The sequence below is a fragment of the Tinamus guttatus genome, unplaced genomic scaffold (assembly GCF_059628265.1).
Source record: "Tinamus guttatus ecotype Peru unplaced genomic scaffold, ASM5962826v1 Tinamus_guttatus_pri_ptg000459l, whole genome shotgun sequence".
NCBI lineage: Eukaryota > Metazoa > Chordata > Aves > Tinamiformes > Tinamidae > Tinamus > Tinamus guttatus.
In genome coordinates this window covers 4,163,519-4,183,070 of record NW_028288993.1, presented here as the reverse complement: position 1 = coordinate 4,183,070, position 19,552 = coordinate 4,163,519, and the positions used below count along the sequence as shown (strand labels likewise).

Here is a 19,552-nt window from a genome sequence, read left to right as displayed (position 1 = left end):
GGCTTCTAAAATAGCAGTACACTTGAGGACAGCCATGTTTTTGGCTGCGCATGTCTTAAAATGGATGAGCTAGAAAGCCAGTCTGCTTTTCTACTTGGAAGAGCAGAAAGCAGACACATTCCTCTTAGAAAAAAAACACCAGGAGGAATTAGGACACTCTTTTAGTTATTTCTGAGGTTGTGCACATGGTGATGCCCCCTCTCCTGTTACCATACTGAAAGCCTATTCCTAAACTAGAATTCTGAGCTATGCAAGAGGGGCACTATTTCAAAGAGTGTAAGTACTGCAAGAGGGAGATGTCACTTCAGTAACTTGCACATCTACAGACGCAACCATCTTAGTAGCTAGTAGAAACCAGTTTGCTTTGACTGGAGGCAGTCATTTAAGTTAGCTCCATGAAGAGAGACCAAAGTGACAACAGCTAATCAATTAAAACCAAATCTTTCACCTACCAAATACTATTGGAGTGGGTTCAGCTACTTGTTCCTCTTCTTTTCTTAGGCTTTCAGAAGCATCAAGTTTATCCACCTACATTGAAGTGAATAGGAAACGTATGAAGGCTGTGCCTTGAAACTGCACCATCACTTGAAAACTTTTCATGCCAGGTACCTGAGCTATCAGGTGTTCCCTTAGTTAGGGTAGGTTGAGGACCACCAAAGCCTGTGTTCTGCTATGCATAAACTGCCCACCCAATTGCTTAAGAGCAGGAACAAACAGCAGCTGTCAAACATAGCTAGGAGAGCATGAATTTCAAGCACAGTACTTCTTAGGACTGGTACCCAAGCTGCTGGTTCACTTACAGCTGTTAACCTAACAGCCCTCCTGGAATAACTGGATTAGACTGTCCTCTTTACTGCCCCTACAGTATTAAAGAGAAATAGGGAACAGAAGAGCTTCTCCTCCCTCTGCCGGAGCGGTAGCGAGCGCACAACGAGCAGATGCCCCGAGGAAGGGCAGGAGCAGCTACCTAGCACAGGGCACATCGCTGACCTGCTGCCTACTAAACCCCAGTATTCAGGATTGCCAGGGGGTGGCAGCGCACGCTGTGCCCAGGCCCTTCTGGGACAGGGGCTATTCTGTGCTTGAACACCTGCGGTCTGTGCATAAGAGAAAGATGAGTGAGTTCCACAAGCAGCACACACTGTTGACGAAGCCTATTCTTTTGTGCCTTTGAAGTTAGTTACGTGACCAAGTTTTAGACGTACCACATTTATAAAAACCCATACACTAATTTCATGTTTTGTAGTTAATTTCGTAAACTAAATTAGTTTTGATGTAAACCACTTTCACCATGCAGATTTTTCTTCTGGCAAGTTATCTGGTATTTAGTACATGTGATAACCTGTAAATCCAACCAGCAGTTTCAAAAACATCATCTTAGACTTTGGTCTCATCTCCTCAGTGAAATAAGAGGAAGATAAACTTAAGATCCATGCAAGTATTTTCATCACACTAAGAGGCAAGCCTTCTACAGAAGTTTTGCTAATTTCCAAACAGATTCGCTATCCCTGCAAGATTGCTTCAATAATTTGCAGCATAATATTAGTTTCCCCCCCCCGAGCATAAATTCAGTGTTAGGTGGCAACCACTTTTGTTTACTTATGAACTGCATCCTCCCTGCCCCAAGTATCTGCAGTACAGTCATCAGGAGCCTAAATGGTCCCATCTTTCTCAATCACTGGCTTCTGTTTACTATTAAGGACAGCAGAGTCTGGTTGGATTTTCAAGTTGTTTGTGAATAGTTACCCTTTTAGCATTAGAAAGTGAACAGAAAATGAGTTAGAGCTAAGTTATATTGCTCTGCTGGCAGAAGCTACAGCTAGATTCCTGTAACAGAATCCTAGGATACTGAGGAACACAAATGAACACAGAGTTTCAAAGCAGAGTGTCACCTTATAGAACAGCCCATCAACCTGCAAGAAAATTCAGAGGGGAATACTTAACATGACTGATTACAGGCAAGATGAAGCAGTCACTTCTAGATCAGTGACTTCAAGAAAGTTCTTACTGCAATATGCTAGGCAGATCTAAAATCTTTTGAGGAAAGATCGGAAGAGTTTTAGATCTTTCGGTATTTGAGACAAGCACTTCAGGAGTCCACACGAGAACCTCTCCCAGAATTTAGACTAGCCGAAAGTACTGTACAGCCAGACTACGTCTCTGAAGTTATTTTCCACAGAATCCTTACTTCCAACAAATAGTTCCTACAGCTGACGTAGAAATAGTGTCTAGTATTAGCTACTTAACAGCTATATTCTCTAAAAGAGTAGAGAGTACTTCCAATACTTAAGAAGCAACAAAGATAGTCCTTGTTTTAAGTATTCAGCTTCTATTATGGAGTGAATCTAAAAAGAATACAGATGCCTATAACCCTTACTAAAGGCTAAGGTAGAACTATTCTCCCTGCATGTCCCAAGGCATCTATTTGAAGTTTAATTAGTGAATTTCAAGCGATTAAAGGTGATTAAAATCGCAAAACTCCAAGGAAGACTTTGGAGGGAAAAAGAAAAAAAGGTGTACTTCAAATAAACGAGAAGAGCTTTACCTGGTTTACATAATGCTAGTAATCTATCAGACTGAAAGTCTTAGCTTCTGAACCTGTGCAATACTCACTTTGGTAAGGTACTCTCTCATCACTTGGATGAAATAAGGCATTGCAAAGTCCATGATGTTATGCCTCCATGCCAACTCGAGGACTACGTCTGGGTGCAGCAAGTCATAACATGTGAAGAGGCAGGCTGCAAAGCACTCCTGCTTGCCTTCTTCCAGGAACCACTGAAGCAGCTTCTCAGCTAGTTCTGCATCTTTGGATTCTGCAGCATACTGCATGGCATCCTAGAGAAGGAGACCACAGTTAAGTCTGACCCTTGCCTGTCTCCTCCTTGCTCTATATCAGGGGCTTTTAATTGCACTGGATTTCACTTCACTGTTGGTCCAGCACTTCACTGGATTTCATCCAAGTTTTAAGGAAACTTATGCTTTGTAGCTCAGACACTTCTAGTAAGCCTCCCTACCCCTCTTTTTTGAAAGGGAAAAAGAGACAAACAAAAAAGCACACACACACACGCAAAGGGAGAAAGCTTTAACTCACCTTATACAGACGATCCTTCTTGCACAGCTCCACACTCTGCTTCCAGCGGTTATTCCCCTTATACAAGTATGCTGCAATACGCCTAAACTCAATCAGTTCATGTTTTTCCAGGCGCTGAGCCAACGTTATGTTATCAAAGTTGTCATAGGCATCAATGGAAGCTCTCAAACCCTATTTTAAAAAGGATTGTTAAACATGTGTGAGGATGGTAGTAGGTGAGAACTACAGCAGAGAAGCATCCAAGCACGGTGGTACAGAAGAGTTTAGGTTCTGCCTGCTCCATGTTATAGCTATATGCTGTTTGACCTGCATATTTGGTGCATCAATCTGAAAGACTTTTGACAAAAAAAATGCTTCCTGGTCACACTGATCTCACTTGTCTTAACAGAAAAGCTAATCCTTTAGAAGCCAGATAGGACAGCTTCCAAACAGAAGTCAATGAGATAATACAGAATAATACAGAAGTAAGTTTGTTTATAAAAAAGTGTTGCCCGCTATGGAACACCTGCCTGATATTTACCTCTACATGAAGCTTTTTGTTCTGAGATTAGAACTGTGGTATCTGCTTGTCTGCAATTACCACACCAGGACCCAAGGCCTCCATGCCCCTAAAAATCCTTTGAGTAGGCTCTGCACTACAGAAGTTCTCTTCCACTGAAGGGTCTTACACACCATGTCAGCTTTGGGCAGTGCTCACCTGGTAGTCCTCCTCCTCTGTTAGGAGGTTGTTTAGAGCTTCATTAACTCCTTTGTTGTTGTGGTTCTGGACTGAACGCAGATAAGGCTTTACTAGAAGTAGCTGATTAACCTGTAATTAAGAAGTTTTCAGTGTGAGATTAAGTATAGCAATTCAAACACCTGATACTCTTGAAGCATTTATAACTCTTGTAACAAGCAATGGTAAGTGCTTGCTGTCAGTACCCTTCAGTAATCTATTCTACATGTCCAAAAGTAGAACAGCACAACTGGCCTAGGATACTCTTTCAGCATCTCCAACATCAAAAGCCACCTGACAGAGGTCAAACCCTTTCTCCAGCCAGAGAATTAAACGTATTAATCTGCATGAGAGGATTCTTGTTCATTGACACTGCCTGCCCCAAACCCACCTTTGAGAAAAAATTGACTGTCCTGGTGTGATCCAGCCGTGGAGATAATACAAGCAGAAGATCATTGATCAGCAAAGGTTTGTAGTCCAAGTAGAACTGCAAGGCTTTGTAGTACAGCTCCACGTTGGCCACCTGTATGGTTAGACATTTACTTAGTACTTCAAATACAGACAAGTCTAAGGCGCTTAGATTGGATCACAACTCACACCACAATTTAACCTGATTCGTAAATAAAAGTTCAAGCTTTAGTCTAAAGGACAAAAGTGTAACACACACATTTCTCACATGGAATTCTTGTTCAGCATTAAGACTGCTCCTAAAAACCAATTTAAATCCATCCACTTAAGAGATTCTAGCATAGAAAGACCACTAGAATCAGAGGTAACTTGACCATTTGTTGAACTCCTAAAGCCAACAGAACTTGTAGTTTTGCACTTCGAGTCATCTTGTAGCCCATAAGATCAGTAAGATTCCAAAATGTGAACATATTCCTATCAAAACTATTCATCAAATCACTACTCTCCAAATCACCATTCTCCATCGTGTACATGGGACAGACTAGGCCAATTCTTCCATTGAAATAATCAGAAGCATTTCCAAAGATCTTTCAAGAGCTGTTACAGCTTGGTATTAAGACAGCAACGAGCTCAAAAGGTATTAGGGAGGTTATGTCTCTTGATTGTGACCTATGATCAGGCCCTAAAAATATTTTGTGCCAGCTTCTGCCACTCTGTTGAGTTTCACACAACAGAAAACAAACAGTCCAAGCTCAGATTAATTCTTGTGTTAAAACAGAACTTGTCCACAGGCTTAATTTTAGCAGGAAAACAGGCAGTAGTTTAAGCAAACTCATTTTCTAAAAGGGAGTTCTGCTGTGCATTTTTGCCTTTGTTTTCTGCCTTTAAGGACAAAGACACAACACACACCACAGCTTTCTGCGGCTGGTTCAGAGCACCTTAACCAGACACTTACCTTGGCAATTATGTCTTTAAACTGCCCTTCTTTCCAAGCATCAGTGGGATGATTCATCATTGTAATTATTGCATTGTCATATTCCTCATATTTGTCATACAGAAATACAAGTTCTGCCCACAGATGAGCCTGTTCTGCAGCTCTGAGCACCTGATAAGACAAGGGATCAGTCAGCTTTGTTCACTGAGAGTTTCCCTACTGCACTTGCAGTCTAACTATCTTGCTGCATACCTTTGGAATATTAACTCTAGACCAGAAGAGTTCCAGATGTTCCCTCATTTTTTGAGGCTTGAATTTGGAGTACAAGATGGCCAGTTCAGTAAACATTCCCATGTGAGCCCGTTCTAGACCCAAAGCGGCCTCTAAAAGGGCAATCAGTTCTTCAAAGTAGCCACGATCCTGGATGTTAGGAAGAAAAGGATTAATCTAAGTCACAACCAACTTGCCCTAAAAGCATTCTGAAGAATATATTCATTTATTTGAATAGAAAATATTGTTGAACTTAATAGCTTAATCTTTTAAGACTCTTGATTCCAATAAAATAATAGAATAGTAAAATAAGAGAAAGTAAATGCTATCCCACTTCCCTTTACTACAGAAAACATTTGTATACAACTAGTAAGAAGTGGAGATTGAAAAATGAATCCAATTCATTTCGGTAGTCCTCCAGGATCAGCCTTACAGGCATCTGGTTTCAGCTATGACCGATTAGTTTTAGACAGCACACTTGTATCCTCTAAAAAGTTGTTCTGGGACATTGACAATGATCTTACCTGATAATAACTAATCAGCTCTTCAAGTTCATCTGCATGGATTACTATGTGCAAACCACAGATCTGTGCCAAGCGGAACTCCTTTCCATCCACACAGGCAAAACAGACCTACAACGAGAGTTGGCAAATAAGTCAGTTCACAGGAGAACACTGCAATGCTTAGTCTGTCGCCTTATATTAAAGGAAGAGAAGCTCATTAGTAAAACTTCACCAAATTCAAGGATTACATACAGTTCCAAACAGGCATTACTATAAAGCTTCTTCTAGAATCAAAACCTCTGTTATTTGTTTTACACTGTTCTGAAATAAAGCTTTAAAAAACAGTTTATAGAACAAACATGTTCTACAGTAGCTTGCTAGCTGTTTCTGGCTATCTGGTCTCAATTCCCACATTACTTACAGAGCTCGCTCAGAATATCAGAGTGTATTGCTCAAAAGCAATATACTCCAAAGGCACACCAGAGCACATTCCGCAGAACATTAAATATGAGTTTAGGTTACCTCCTTCCATGTCCTTGTGCTGTTGGCTTTGCGGCCACTGTCCACCGCAGCCTGGTACTCTCCAAGGTGCACCAACGTAGATGCCAGGCGAGCAAAGTTAGATACATTGTTATAGAGCAGCTTTGCTGCTTCATACATCCCTTCTTCATAACAGCGATCACCAACCTGAATTAGGAACCCAAAGTAAGAAAAGGAAAAAAAAAAAAAAAAAAAAGAAAAAAAAAAAGGCAAGAATCAAGAATCAGCCAGCCTTTAGGAAGCTACTTATGTGCAGGAAAGTGTGATCGAGACGTACCTGCTGTATGTGGGCATTATTAGGGCCACTAATAAACTCTTCCAGTTCTGAGAGACGATTGGTTTTTGCCAAAGCAAAAATAAGTTCAGTCTCTACATAAGACTCTCTAGCCTTCTTCCTGGCCATCTGTAAGAATTTGACTAGGTCCTCCCAGTTATCTAAAAGAAAGAAGAAATACTTAAGATATTCTATTTAGCCATTCTGCACTGGCTTATAAAGAGCCTTAGAAAGGGCACCTTAGAAAGAGCTTTGACCAGTTCACTCAAAGATTTCCTCCTTCATGGTACTAAACCCATGCTCACTTGAACTAAGAAGCTCTTTACTTAACAACAGTCACCGTCATGGGAAGTTTAGGTTTGTTTTTCCACCTGCTCAAGGTAGATTCAATAACCCAGCTCAAGTCCAAGCAATTTAAGCTTGAGAATGTTTGATCTTACCATTTTTATTAGCTGCTTGAACAACCTCCATGTAGGCAGATGGATCATCCGCCTTTATATAGGAGTCAATGGCTTCTTTCACCAAGTCCTTCTGAAGCTGTGCTCTAGCTAACTGGCTCCACACTGCCGGTTCATTGCATCTCTCTGCAAATTCATAGGCACGGTCCAAATTGCCAATGTGTTCAATCAGCACCTGTTTTAAATGGGAAGTTGCAAGTTAAAAATAAAAGTTATAATACTGCCTGAACTCTACCTTTGAGAGCGCATGGCGTTACTATACTAGAAACATCAAGGTAACTGCTTTTAGAAAAGTCCTTTCATCCCATGCAACTGTCAGAACAAAACTTTTATCACTACAGCCTCTCCCCTGTCTCGCAGGGCAGCTCAATATGCTGGCCTCAAGACACCAGGCTTGTGCTTACTCCTCCTGGCTCCTTCAGTAATCAGTCTCCAAGGTAGTCACTCTGAACCCCACTCAGTGCACATGCATCAAGGTGTTTCAACGCACACTGAAATCTTTTGTTGCCTTTAAGCAGCTGGTCTCTATTTTGACTCTATATTGCTAGTCTTACATGTACATCCATTTCTCCCAACTTGATACCACTCAGGAACTGTTCTCTTAACTCTCTCTCAAGTAGCAGTTACTCCTGAAGAATCAGTGCAACAGCACACTTGCTCCCATTCTCTTTACTACTAGCATTCTACACCTTCACGCACAACTATACCTCACCTGGATGGCAGAAGTATTAACATCAAATTTTCTGAAAATGGCAAAGGCTTCTTCATAGAGCTCGTTGCTGATGGCAATATTCGCAATATCTGGGGCATCATAGTTATCGAGTCGATTGATGTATTCCATGACACGAGTGCGGTCAGCCTTGATGGCAGTCAGGATCAGCAAGTTCTGGAGATTCCTTTGATGAACAAGACACATTTATAAGCAGGTATAACTATGCCCTACTTAAAATGACATATATTGTACTTACAGCAAGAGCTGTATGCACCTGCTTTTTTTTTTTTTTTTTTTTTTTTTTGGGCTAACAGAGACCTCTCAAACCCAAGTTGCTGAGTGCTGCTACTTACCCTCAGAAAGGAAATGGCTTGTCAGTACTAGTATTCCTTCCTTTCAAAAGGTCACTGTAAACTGAACAGCGTGAACCACTTCTGCTCTTAGAAGCACAGAGCTCCTCAACTCTTTTTCATCTGACCACACATAGCTACTTTTTATGGGGCCCAGGTCACAGAACCAACAGGCACAAGATGATCTTGGGCCACATGATGATCTAAACAGACACTGAATAGACTAACTTTGCGGGCACAGCTTTCCTCTTACCTGTGTTCACTGAATACAGAATTGTCCAAGACAATCTTTTCCAATAACTCAATCAGTTCATTAGGCAGGTCAGCAGTCATGAAAGCCTTCACAGTGACAGAAACCTCTTCTGGGTCCTGTGTCTCTGATAAAGCTGTTTGGACAACCTAACATTCAGGCAGAATGAAGTGTTAGCCCCAAATATGACAGTTGCTGACCCATTTTGGCAAGCTATCGATTAAGGCTTCAAAACTTCAAAAGCATTAGCTCTTAAAAGGATTTTTATAATGCAAAAGCATTCATAGTCAGACAGGAAGAACTATTTCTGTGCTGACTATAGTTATTAGACTCGTGCCCTAATCTACCTAAGGTCCATTCAGGGACAGAGCTAGAATACCCTACTGACAACTACGGCCACAAAATTCAGAGCCACTTGCCACCCAAGCTCTTAGGGCCTCAAGGGACCACAGGGGCAAGACAGGTCTTTAATGCTCCAGGATATTCCTCATATGGGATCGAGCCTGGTCTTTAGCCTTAGCACTGTACCTGGTCAATAAGCTGCCGCCTGAATGGATTGTTTTCCTCCAAAACATTTGCCCAGAGCTCAGGATCCTTCCTGCGCACCAGATAGCGAGCTTCACTCTTAAACAGCGAGTTCTCATTGCAAACCTGAAGGAGAAGAGAGTTATGAACACCAGAATTAAATACTAAGAGATCACAAGACAGGTTTAGCTAACTATGTATCAGTCTAGCAGACTGACTAAAACTAGTTGCTGACCATTGCTAAATGCCACAGACAAGTTCTTACCCAACCTCTGATCTGGAAGGCTCATGGAGAAGGTCTCCAGCAGAGTTTCTATAGCTTCTCTTGATTTTGCACGAGACAAATACTGTGACAGTAGCTTCACAGTAACTATTTGCTTCTGTTTGAAGTGAAGACCTGCAGAAGCCTGAAGAACTTAAGTTTTAAACCTAGAAAGGGAGCCACTTGCTTTGGAAGTGTTAAGTAGTAACTTTAAGGAATGGTGCTGGAGTTTACAGCTAGGAACAAGTTACACATCTGATGTCATTAGCTTTGTAGTGAGGTGTTCAGAGTAGCAGGTGGCTGCACTTCCCCTGTTGAAATATTAAGCTGAGGGGTGAAGATTAAGTGGGGGATCTCCTATCGGAGGATAACAAGGAAGAGTTATGAGTTATGATTCTATTAATGGTACTGACTTCAAATCACCAAACAAAAAAAGTAGAATTTTGAAGGCCTATTCCGTTTTCCGCTAACAGGTCATGTTCTGTTAGTATCAGAATTAGCTGTTCAATCTCAAGTACTTTGCTATAAACAGATTATTAGAAGCTCAGTAGTCTCTACAACTTTGCTTTATTATTACTACATCTGTTAGTTATCAAGTTGTAGTCTTAAGCCCTTTTCTAGGGGGAAAACTGTATCTTAAGAATAATTTTTACACGAGGAAGATCTTTCATAAACAGAAATATTTCTTCATGGCATCTGATCAAGGAAGGAACTGGTGCTATTGTGTTTTAGATGGTCAACCAGAACGCTAAATCCTGTCCTAGCAAAATCTCCTAGTGAAACCACATTTCAGAGGCATGTTTGCAAACTGAAATAAGAAACAGGCTGAACTTAGCCAGCTATAGATTAACTTCACAAATAGTTCCTTCAGTCTGGAGCCACTTTTAGTGACAAGTCTAGATTATGCCACATGGTAATATCCATAAGGAGACATTGACAGGAAATGGCATTTACTGCAAAGCTGATATTCTTTGCATATACTAGTAGAGAAGTACAGGAAGGAGGCAGAATGTTTTCTTCCACAGCAGCCACAGGCACTGCAACCTGACATTGAACTCTGGCAGTCAGTTTGAAACTAGGGTATGTTTGGAGAACCCTGCAAATCTTCCAAGGGAGGTTCTAGGAATCAACAAGCTTAAGATAGAAGAACGCTATGTGAACAAGGCTGTGCAGTTTGACTGTCAACATCTATTTATCTCACTTCTAATCAAGTATTAGAGCAACTCTAAGGTCAACTACAATGCAGGAAAATTTCACCTCTCAACCAGAAGTTTTAGGGAAGCTTCTTTTTCTATTGTGGCGTCAGAGCAGATTATCATCTGTCCCTTCTACTCTGAAAAATATTCAGTGTTTGCCAAAAAGCCTAAGCTAATTAACAAGTTAGCACATTAATCAGTTTGGCCTAGTGCTCCTGGTCTAACTGAGCAGAGCTGGCAAATTAAATAAATGAAATGAGTAGTAGCTGTAGTAGTAGTTAAAGCTGTGAAGCTATATAATTTTAGTTCTGACACAGCAGAAGAGCTCCTCTGGTTAGCATATAAGTTATTGTCTCCTGCCTACCTCAAATCCCAAATGAGACTACAAGACGGGACGCTGCAGGCATTAGACAAACAGCCTGGTAGGTTTCCACTTTAGGCAGCAAGTACTTTAACATGTTTATGAGCATAATTTTGCTAACCTTTATGAGTTCCAGATCACACTGCCCCCTCTCATAAGCAACGCAGGCCAGATGAGGGTCTCTCTTCTCACAATATTTGCCTACTACACGGCTGTCATAGTAAGGATTCTCACGAAGGAACCGCTCTGGATTATTATTACTGTCAATGTAGATTTTGGCCAAGGCATTATGAGTGGCAGGTTCTTCACAACCTTCGTGAATTCTTGATTCAAGCCAAGGCAACAGCAATTTAAGCCTTTGAAGAAAACATTTTAGGTTTACAAGTCAGAAAAAACAGTTTTAAAGTTTAAGGCATACTTGACAGCTACCCATGAGTTCTCCCCAGCCCTCCCTTCAAGAAGGTCTGCTAGTCTCAAAAGTGGTTGGAGAGACAGACACTGATTTAACAGCTCTGAAATGAGTGGAAGTCAAGTCTGAAGTTTAAAGTCAAGCAAGGTAGCAGATAGCATTAAGGTTTTGTCATCCTGTCTTTCAAATCCCACTGTATTAGGCAGCTCTTCATGCTATTTGCTCATTTCAGTTAACAACCACCTAATTACACAAACTGCTGCATACCTACAATGAAATTGCAAAGACAGTTTTATCCAGATTTAAGATCAAGTCAAACCAGTCACATCTCATCAATGGGCTGTACAAGAACTCAGTTCAATAGCCACATTATTCACCATGCAGTTTTGTCAGGCATTCCTATATAGTTCAAGTAATCAGAAGACTTACTAGAAAATCTAAGCTGTACAAAGGAGGCACACACTGCTTTACTATAGGATCAGATCAATCAGTATTGTATCATTCAATTTGGATATATCCCATATTCAAGAACTTAACATGGATTTTTTTTCTCACCGGTTTCTTTTCTCCACTTCGGCTACCAGTTCATCTGTTGAAAATTGCCCTCTAACCACCATGATTAAGTTCTTAATGACATCTTCAGAACAATCCACATCCAGAAGCCCTCCAACCACAGCTGGTATACGGCTGGGATTCACCTAGAACAAGCCACCTAAATTCATTACCACCATTATTAACCTACCCCCAATTCTCCTTATTGAGGGAAGTTAAGTTTTTCAGTTTGCTATTTAAATATCTACTAGGCTATGCTTTAAACCAGAGCATTTTTTCATGGCACTAATCCATTCATATACAAATTCCAGGAAAGACTACACCCTGTAGGTTTGTTTGTTACAGACAAAAGCTCAGTGAAGAGCTTCTGTTCTAGAAGAATCAACATGAACCTACAACTGAGACACAGCAGATTTCCTTTAGTCAACTTCCTTTCTAAAGGAGGAACGGCCAAGATTTTAAAACTGGATTCTCCTTACCTTCTGTACATAGATCTCTATATACTTCTGCAGGTTATTGCGATATAAGTAGAGCACCAGGTCATGAACAAAATCAAATCGATCGCAGACAATGATCAGAGGAAGCTGGTCCGTGAGCTTTGCCTCCTGTATTGTGTGCAACAAAACTGAGTAAGCAACCATCATTTGTCATAAAGCATGTTCACAGAAGGCAAAACGTCTAACTAATTTCTCTTGCACTAGAAGTCCCACCATGTTCCAACTTCAGACTGTCAAGTGGACAATTGACTTCAAAACCAAGTCATCAGCTTTGAATACTATGTGGCCAGTCTCAGTACTGCATTTTGTATTTAGTCTGTTCAACTAATGTCACCTTAGGCCCTACATCATGAGCTTCAACATGATTCACTATTTACGTATTAATTCAGAAGGCAGCTGCTGGGTCAGAAGTGTTAATAATGCAACATGAAGGGGCATTGGAATCCCATGTCACCAGTCAGAAAGCACAGAAACCCTTCAGAACATAGCACAGATCAACTTCAGTTTTAATAAGCTTTGCCTAAGCATCCTTGCTACGTATCCTGCATAATACTTCAGCACAGTATTTCCTTCTGCCAAACTGGATTCAACTTCCCTTCGCTGACAACATATTAATGGAGCATGGTGCAAGCTACATCACACAGGCTAGTCGTAAAGGAATCACGGGTCTAGCTCTGTTTTCTCCAGAGATAGCCCAGAAGGACCTGTTATATGGCTGAAATAGGAGACTAATCACAGCAATGCCAACTAAACCTCAGTATGGCATCTCCCTTAATTTGAAGGCTGAAGTTCAGTAAAGCATGTAGAAGACAGCTCCTTTCATTGAACAGAGTATTTACCTTCAAAAAATTCTTCACTCGTTCTGGGTTATAGCAGTTACTCTCACGGCAGATCCTTTCTACTTCCTTTATCTGACCAGTCTTGCAAGCTGCCTGGATATACTTGAAGTGGACGTCTGGATCTTGACTGAAGTTTACAATGGAACCCAGGAAATAGAACAGTCCTAAAAGAAATGTTTTTATATAACCAGTAATGCAAGGGAAGCAAGTGCAGCCCACTTTGAGCTTTAGCTTGTAGCTGCTAGCAGAACAGCTTTCATTCAATTGCAAAAAAAAAAAAATTAATTTTTTCTCCTTCTTTCATGTTTTCTCTTTCCCATCCTCACCAAAGAGTTGAAGTGAACAGAACAAAGCAACCTTTTGATGAGCTCAGCATTTTAAACACTGCAGATCTAGCTACATGACAAGTATCTTGCCAATATTAACATTATTTTCAATTGGTCAGCACTTCCAGCAAAGCTGCTTGCTTCTCCTACTATACCTTCATAGCTTTTGAAAGACTCAAAAAGCTCCACAAGAGCCTGGGTGCCAAGTTGTTCATGGTATTTAGAAGCGACTTGCACACAGAGCTGTAGGTTTTGCCTGATATTGGCCGACAGCATGGCACGCAAACATTCCACAGAGTCTTCAACGGACAGAGAACCAAAGAAGTTCACAAGCCACTGAAAAGAAAAAGAAGTTTTCCTCAGTAACTTATACGGGATACAGCTGGCTTCTAAGATATATGACAGCTAGCCATAGTACCTGGCCCACCTAGTACAATGAAATTTTTCCATGTACTAAGAACAGAGTCTTGAAAGCAAGTGTACTCATCTCTGCAACAGCTAAAATGCAATTTAAAAATAAGATTTGATTTGCCCACCTGGGATTTAAACCATCAGTAGGGCAGAGTTAAGATTTATTGATTACCTCAACAAGTACTCTTTAATCACAGCCAGATGGACTGTTTCAGTATCTCCAAAACACCTTACAGCTACTACAGGAAGTTAGCAGCTACAAAGGCATTAAAGAATGGCCACTTGGTCCCTGAACCTGGTGTTATTTCACTTGCCTTGTCTGTACAATGGACCTACCTCAGGATTCAAAAGGTGAGTGTGAACAACAGCACGTTTAATATCATAGAGATCCGTGTAGTGTTCCAAAGCTCGCTGGAGCAAGCCTGCCTTTTCACACAACTGCGCAATATGAGCACGATCATAGTGTGTAAACATTTGGTTTCCAAGGATGGCATCTGCAACCTAGGGAGAGTATATTTTAATATTCAGACTATTAGAGAATCACAGTAGGTCAGCCTAAAAGTTGTTTAAGTCGCAGTTACTCGTCAGCAGCCTTTGATGTTTCTAAACTAATTAGGGTTATTGCATCAGATATCAGACTCTAGCCTGATTTTCTGAATCAGAAGTTTACAAGCCCACAGCTATACTTTCTTCACTTTTTGGAGGAACTAGGTTCATAGTCTTACTTGTGGGGCATGAATCAAATTCATCTCCAGCAGACGTGTCTGAAGGTGGCCTTCTGCAGGACGGTTATTCTTCAGAGCATCCAGCAGGAAGGAAGTGCATTGCTGGATAAGACTGTTCTCCATGAACACATCCACAATCTGTTGAGATTGGTCAAATCAGAGAAGGTGGGGTCTGTACATAAATCCATGCATTTTTTTTTTTTTGTACATAGTAGTGGCCTGGCAAAAACACCAGAAAGACAGCTCACCACAGCACTCCTTAGTGTGCTGTCCCCTTTGTTTCCAGAGAATTAATACCCTGATAATGTAGAGAGACAAGTTTTACACTTTGCTTTCTGTAGTCTCTAGAATGCAAGGAGAGCATTACTTTGAGCCATTATGTTTTTGCCACCCACTGTTTAAACATGGCTTGCAAATCCCAACCCCCATCTGTTCAAATAGAAGAAATACTAGCTTTTCTTACAGAAACTAAATAGCTTTAGTTATTAAATAACCTAAATTGTTGCCTTATTTTTCTGCCCATTCACCTGAAGCAGTCTCTGGGAGCCAGCACTCGTTTTAGGTTTGTTTGTCCATCTTCCTGGAAGTTCTCTGAACAAGAGAAGTCAATGTATGCTCAGTTAGAGCCAGCAACAGGAGCTTTAAGTGGGCTGTAACACTCATTACTACTTAGACCAAGACAATGACAGACTCACTATCAGGATTACTGTAATAAATCAGAGAGCTTCTGCAGGAACTTGCAAACACACCTGTCTAATAACTGACTACTAATCAAACTTCTCTAACCAAGCCAACTAGAGACCTGAATTGGCCTTACCAGTCAGCAAAATGGTACTATGCGATTACCTCCGTCTAGAAAGAGACCAGTACTCTTGCTGTGGGCATCACCTGGTTAATGTTCGCCAGTGGCTCCTCGTCCTGTACCAGCATCTGAGAGAACTGCAGGCCTTGATCTGGACTGACTCTCATCACGCTTCTCAGCAAGAAGATCCAGTCTGGAGTATAGCCAACCTAGAATTTTCAGCAGAGACACGAGTCACGCATGTCTAGGGGCTTAAGCCTCTTTTAAGCATAGAGGTTCTTCAGCATTGACTATCACCCGGTCTAAGGCTTGCCATGCCCAAACCTTAATTTTCCTGTTTATCTGCGACAAAAAAGATACCTTGCTGCTGACACCAAAAATTGAACAGTCACCTACTTGGTTAGTAACTAAACTTGTGCTAGGCAAGGAGTAGGAACAAGCTTTGAAGTCTTAAGGTACTATCAAGCAAGACCCTAAGTTTAAATAGCTGCTTTGTAACCAGTCAGAAAAAAAGCCTGTCTAATGTATTTCAGAACAGCCTTCTCTTTTGTTCTCTAGAATTAGCCTGAACCACTGCAAATTATATACTTGCAAATTATTTTTCCATAATTCTGGATGTTCCAAGTTAACTTCTGCAGATTGTGCAGAGCTTAGTCACACACTACCACATGCACTACAAGAATGAAGAAAACACCTGTTTCTCAATCTTAGCTACTTATCTTTGAGTGACAGAAACTAAGCTTATCTCAGGGAAGATAGCTTGGGAATGTATAGGTTAAGCATAGATGAGTCTACTATAAACTCCACCTTTTTAGCATACAGCACTATTTTCTGGAATTGACCAGTTTCAGCAAAGCACTGGATGACTTTGTTTGGAACATTAGCACGAAGATAGACACTGAGGGCAAGGGTTGGGTCAGCTGTCTTCACCAAGTCTCCCAGCTCCTCTGAGCACTCCAGCTGAAAGAAAGAGTCAGAATTAGTTCTTTGTCAGGCAGAGGAGATGAATTCTTTGACAAATTACTAGGAAACGTTACTGTTCACATTCAACTGTTACAAGGCAGAACTAACCTAGCATCACAGAATCAAAATGGCTGGAAAAAGACCTTCCAACAAGCGACATTAGACATTTAGATTAGATGATCCAAGCCTACCTTGTCTTCCTTCAGCCACTTCTCCAGAAGCTGCTTGCGACCCTGCTGTAGCACAGGGCGACAGAGTTCCAGAGACTCAAACTTGTTCAGCTGTCCCTGGTCAAGCAATATTCCAAAGTACTGGAGCAGGGGAGATGCCTGCCCAGGCTGAGCTGGCACACTCTGAAACTTCCTGATTGTATCACCAGTACGCAAAATTCCCTGAAGAGACAAGATTTAATTAAATTTTGTGAATGTTTAATGAAAATGAATAGTGTAACCCAGGGCACAGGGGAGGAAAAATAAAAGTGTGTTACGCTCAGCTACACACTAAGGTATCTATTCTAAACCCTGTAGGGTACAGATCTGGATTAAACCCAAGCCATAGTGATGTTATAGCAAGAAGTCAGTGACCACAACAAGTTAAGTCAACCCATGATTGGAAAGGAAATCAGATGCTGCTTGATGTGACACAGGACAATACAGTATCCAGGACAAACAACTCAACTGTTGAGACAGGTAAGGCTAGTATTATACCACTTCATTTGTTCTTAAGTGCCAAGTGCCAAAATGCAAGTGAATGTTAGCCAGTGGCTCCTCATCCTGTACAAGCACCTGGGATAACTGCAGGTCTTGCTCTGGACTGACTCTGAATCACAGTTCTCAGCAAGATGATCCAGTCTGGAGTACAGCCAACCTAGAGTTTTCAGTGGAGCATTTTCAACAAAGTATAAAACCTAAAGCAGTCCTCACAACTTCAAGGTCTTAGCTTTGGAATTGCCTACCTTTGGTGCAGATGCTGCTACTTTAGCAGCTTCTGCATAGTTTCCTTGAGCAAAAAGCGTGTTGAACTTCCTGGCAAATAATTCCTCTGCCCCAGCCAGATTACTACGGATAGCCATACGCAGACCCAGGTCAGGATTCTGGAGAACGTTAGTAGCATAGTTCACAATGTTGTCTTCCTCAACGCATACAGAAAGCACCTGGAAGAGACAAAGGCAAAACTGAGAAGTACCATCCTTTATATATCTACTGCTAAATACAGCAAAGCTGCAATTGAGCAGCTTGTCAGTGATACAGTAGGTTATTCAGAAGAACAAGCAGATTTCTTCCTCCTTAATTTTGTGCAAGTAGAACTTGCACATCAGGATCACTCGGTAACTGTTTCTTCCATGAACTTTATTATAGTCCATCCAAACATTAGAAGGCTCAAAAAACATATCTGGATTTGTTACCTGTCCTTTTTTGTTCACACCAATAATGCCTGAGGTAGGTTCATGAGGAGCTGTGACAAAGATAGTATCAGCACTAATACGGTTCATGTAGATGCACACTCCAGACTCCAAGTCATACATATGAATATATCCATACTTTGTGATCAGGTAGATTACACCATGCTTAATTCCAATCTGTCAAAAGATAAGTATTGCAGTCTTAGTCTTGACTACACTGAAGAGGAAAAAAATAAAATAAAAACAGAGAAAGAAAAGAAACTCGAGACAGTTGCCTTTAGCCTCATGACAAGACTGTACTGCAGTGAAATGCCTCTGCACTGACACTGATAGCAAATATAGCTTCAGACTTCTTCCTTGCCGACTCAGAAGCAAGGAATAGCTTTGCTGGATATTTAGAGTTGTAATTCAACTAAGTAGAGGAACTCCAGTTTAGCTGTCAAGTCACTTAAGTTCAGGATGCATTCGAGCCAAGCATTTACCTGCATTGCCACAGGAAAATCTGTCTGCGCCTCAGGTGGAAAAAACACATCAACAGCTTTCTTAACAAACGGCTGATTCCCTGTAGCTGGCTGACCAACTTCAATTATGTGTAGCTAGAAAGAAAAGAGGGCATGCGTCAAAATTGCCTGCAAGCACATCCACCACACAGGAAAGAAGTTCCTCTTTCCAGACGTGCTACTCAAAGTCACTTGTCACTTGGCTGATTAATAACTGCCAAACCTAAGGAGTGCATTCTCAATGGCTGTGTTTCAAATCAGTTGGGACAAAGTTTTTCAGATTTTGCTAGAGCAAAGGACAGGAAAAGACACAAAAAACCCTGTTTTTTTATGACAGTAGACTGTATATTCCTACTCCCTGACATGTAAACAACTTGTTCAAGATGTTTGAAGTAAGACTTGCTGTCAATTACCAGCAATTTCTGCATGATAAGACTTGAAAGCACAAAACCTTTCAGCGTTATCTCAACTCTTTACAAACTGCCAGCAATTATACCATACTGATCTGTTACTGAATTTCATTAATAGTCTCATGCAAAGAACGTACAGTATTCAGGTTTATCTAGTTTCTTCTGTAATAGATCCAAAAACATAAGAGGGCAGATTAATGGCAAATAACTTTGTATGTACAAAAGGTCATTGAAGCATTAATTAATAGCTCACATACCTTTATCATAGAGATAAGGACAAATAAAAAACACAGTAAGAACTAAGTGCCATCCAAGCAACACAGACTTTTTGGAGCTTTTAATCACACAAACAAAAACATTTTGAAAACAACTATATGAAGCTGCATATATTGAACTGTGCAGTCACTGAAGTTATGGTTGTACTGAATTCTCCTACATTAAACAGGATCAAACACTTGCAGCATTTACCTTGCCCCCTGCAGGACTTCTCACAGCAAAACAGAAGAGCGTGGAAGGTTTGGCATTTCCCTCTATTTTGAATTCTGCAAAAGCAGCTGCATGGCCTTCAATAGGTTGGGACACCTTCCTATCAACTGAGTACAGCTGCATTGCACCAACCACACGATTTTGCTAAAAATAAGAGGAAAGAGTAGCTTTTAGAGGTAGGATTTCAATGCTTATAGGAAGACCTACGGGACAGTGAACTAAGAAGTAATGCCCCTTATATCTCCTCAGAGCTTCAAAGGGTTAAGTTATTCCTATTTGACATTCTTGAGATTTTGATCTACAGGAAACTGTAGAGAGAAAAAATAAAAAATAAAAAGGAAAAAGGAAAACAAAGAATTATAACAGTTGTTAAATGAAGAA

At 40.9% G+C, this 19,552-nt stretch overlaps 1 protein-coding gene across 2 annotated transcripts in view; it reads right to left on the bottom strand.

Annotated features, from left to right (window-relative positions):
* The window catches only part of LOC104567410 (clathrin heavy chain 1-like), a 32,327-nt gene that overhangs the window by 907 nt on the left and 11,868 nt on the right, over positions 1-19,552 (bottom strand). Inside the window, exons 4-31 of one of the 2 annotated variants that reach the window (XM_088532339.1) lie at positions 19,154-19,315; positions 18,258-18,371; positions 17,779-17,952; positions 17,329-17,526; positions 16,565-16,765; positions 16,218-16,370; positions 15,497-15,619; positions 14,609-14,746; positions 14,220-14,384; positions 13,628-13,808; positions 13,147-13,310; positions 12,290-12,415; positions 11,814-11,956; positions 10,971-11,205; positions 9,034-9,156; positions 8,509-8,654; positions 7,906-8,089; positions 7,176-7,368; positions 6,739-6,896; positions 6,444-6,608; positions 5,943-6,050; positions 5,401-5,568; positions 5,170-5,319; positions 4,198-4,329; positions 3,789-3,899; positions 3,092-3,262; positions 2,614-2,835; positions 453-528 (exon numbers count right to left, since the gene is read on the bottom strand). In XM_088532339.1, the coding sequence (XP_088388465.1) occupies positions 453-528; positions 2,614-2,835; positions 3,092-3,262; positions 3,789-3,899; positions 4,198-4,329; positions 5,170-5,319; positions 5,401-5,568; positions 5,943-6,050; positions 6,444-6,608; positions 6,739-6,896; positions 7,176-7,368; positions 7,906-8,089; positions 8,509-8,654; positions 9,034-9,156; positions 10,971-11,205; positions 11,814-11,956; positions 12,290-12,415; positions 13,147-13,310; positions 13,628-13,808; positions 14,220-14,384; positions 14,609-14,746; positions 15,497-15,619; positions 16,218-16,370; positions 16,565-16,765; positions 17,329-17,526; positions 17,779-17,952; positions 18,258-18,371; positions 19,154-19,315 (4,384 nt within the window). Of the gene's footprint in view, positions 1-452; positions 529-1,702; positions 1,914-2,613; positions 2,836-3,091; positions 3,263-3,788; positions 3,900-4,197; positions 4,330-5,169; positions 5,320-5,400; positions 5,569-5,942; positions 6,051-6,443; positions 6,609-6,738; positions 6,897-7,175; positions 7,369-7,905; positions 8,090-8,508; positions 8,655-9,033; positions 9,157-10,970; positions 11,206-11,813; positions 11,957-12,289; positions 12,416-13,146; positions 13,311-13,627; positions 13,809-14,219; positions 14,385-14,608; positions 14,747-15,496; positions 15,620-16,217; positions 16,371-16,564; positions 16,766-17,328; positions 17,527-17,778; positions 17,953-18,257; positions 18,372-19,153; positions 19,316-19,552 lie in introns of those variants that run through there. The other variant, XM_088532340.1, reaches the window with a different exon arrangement.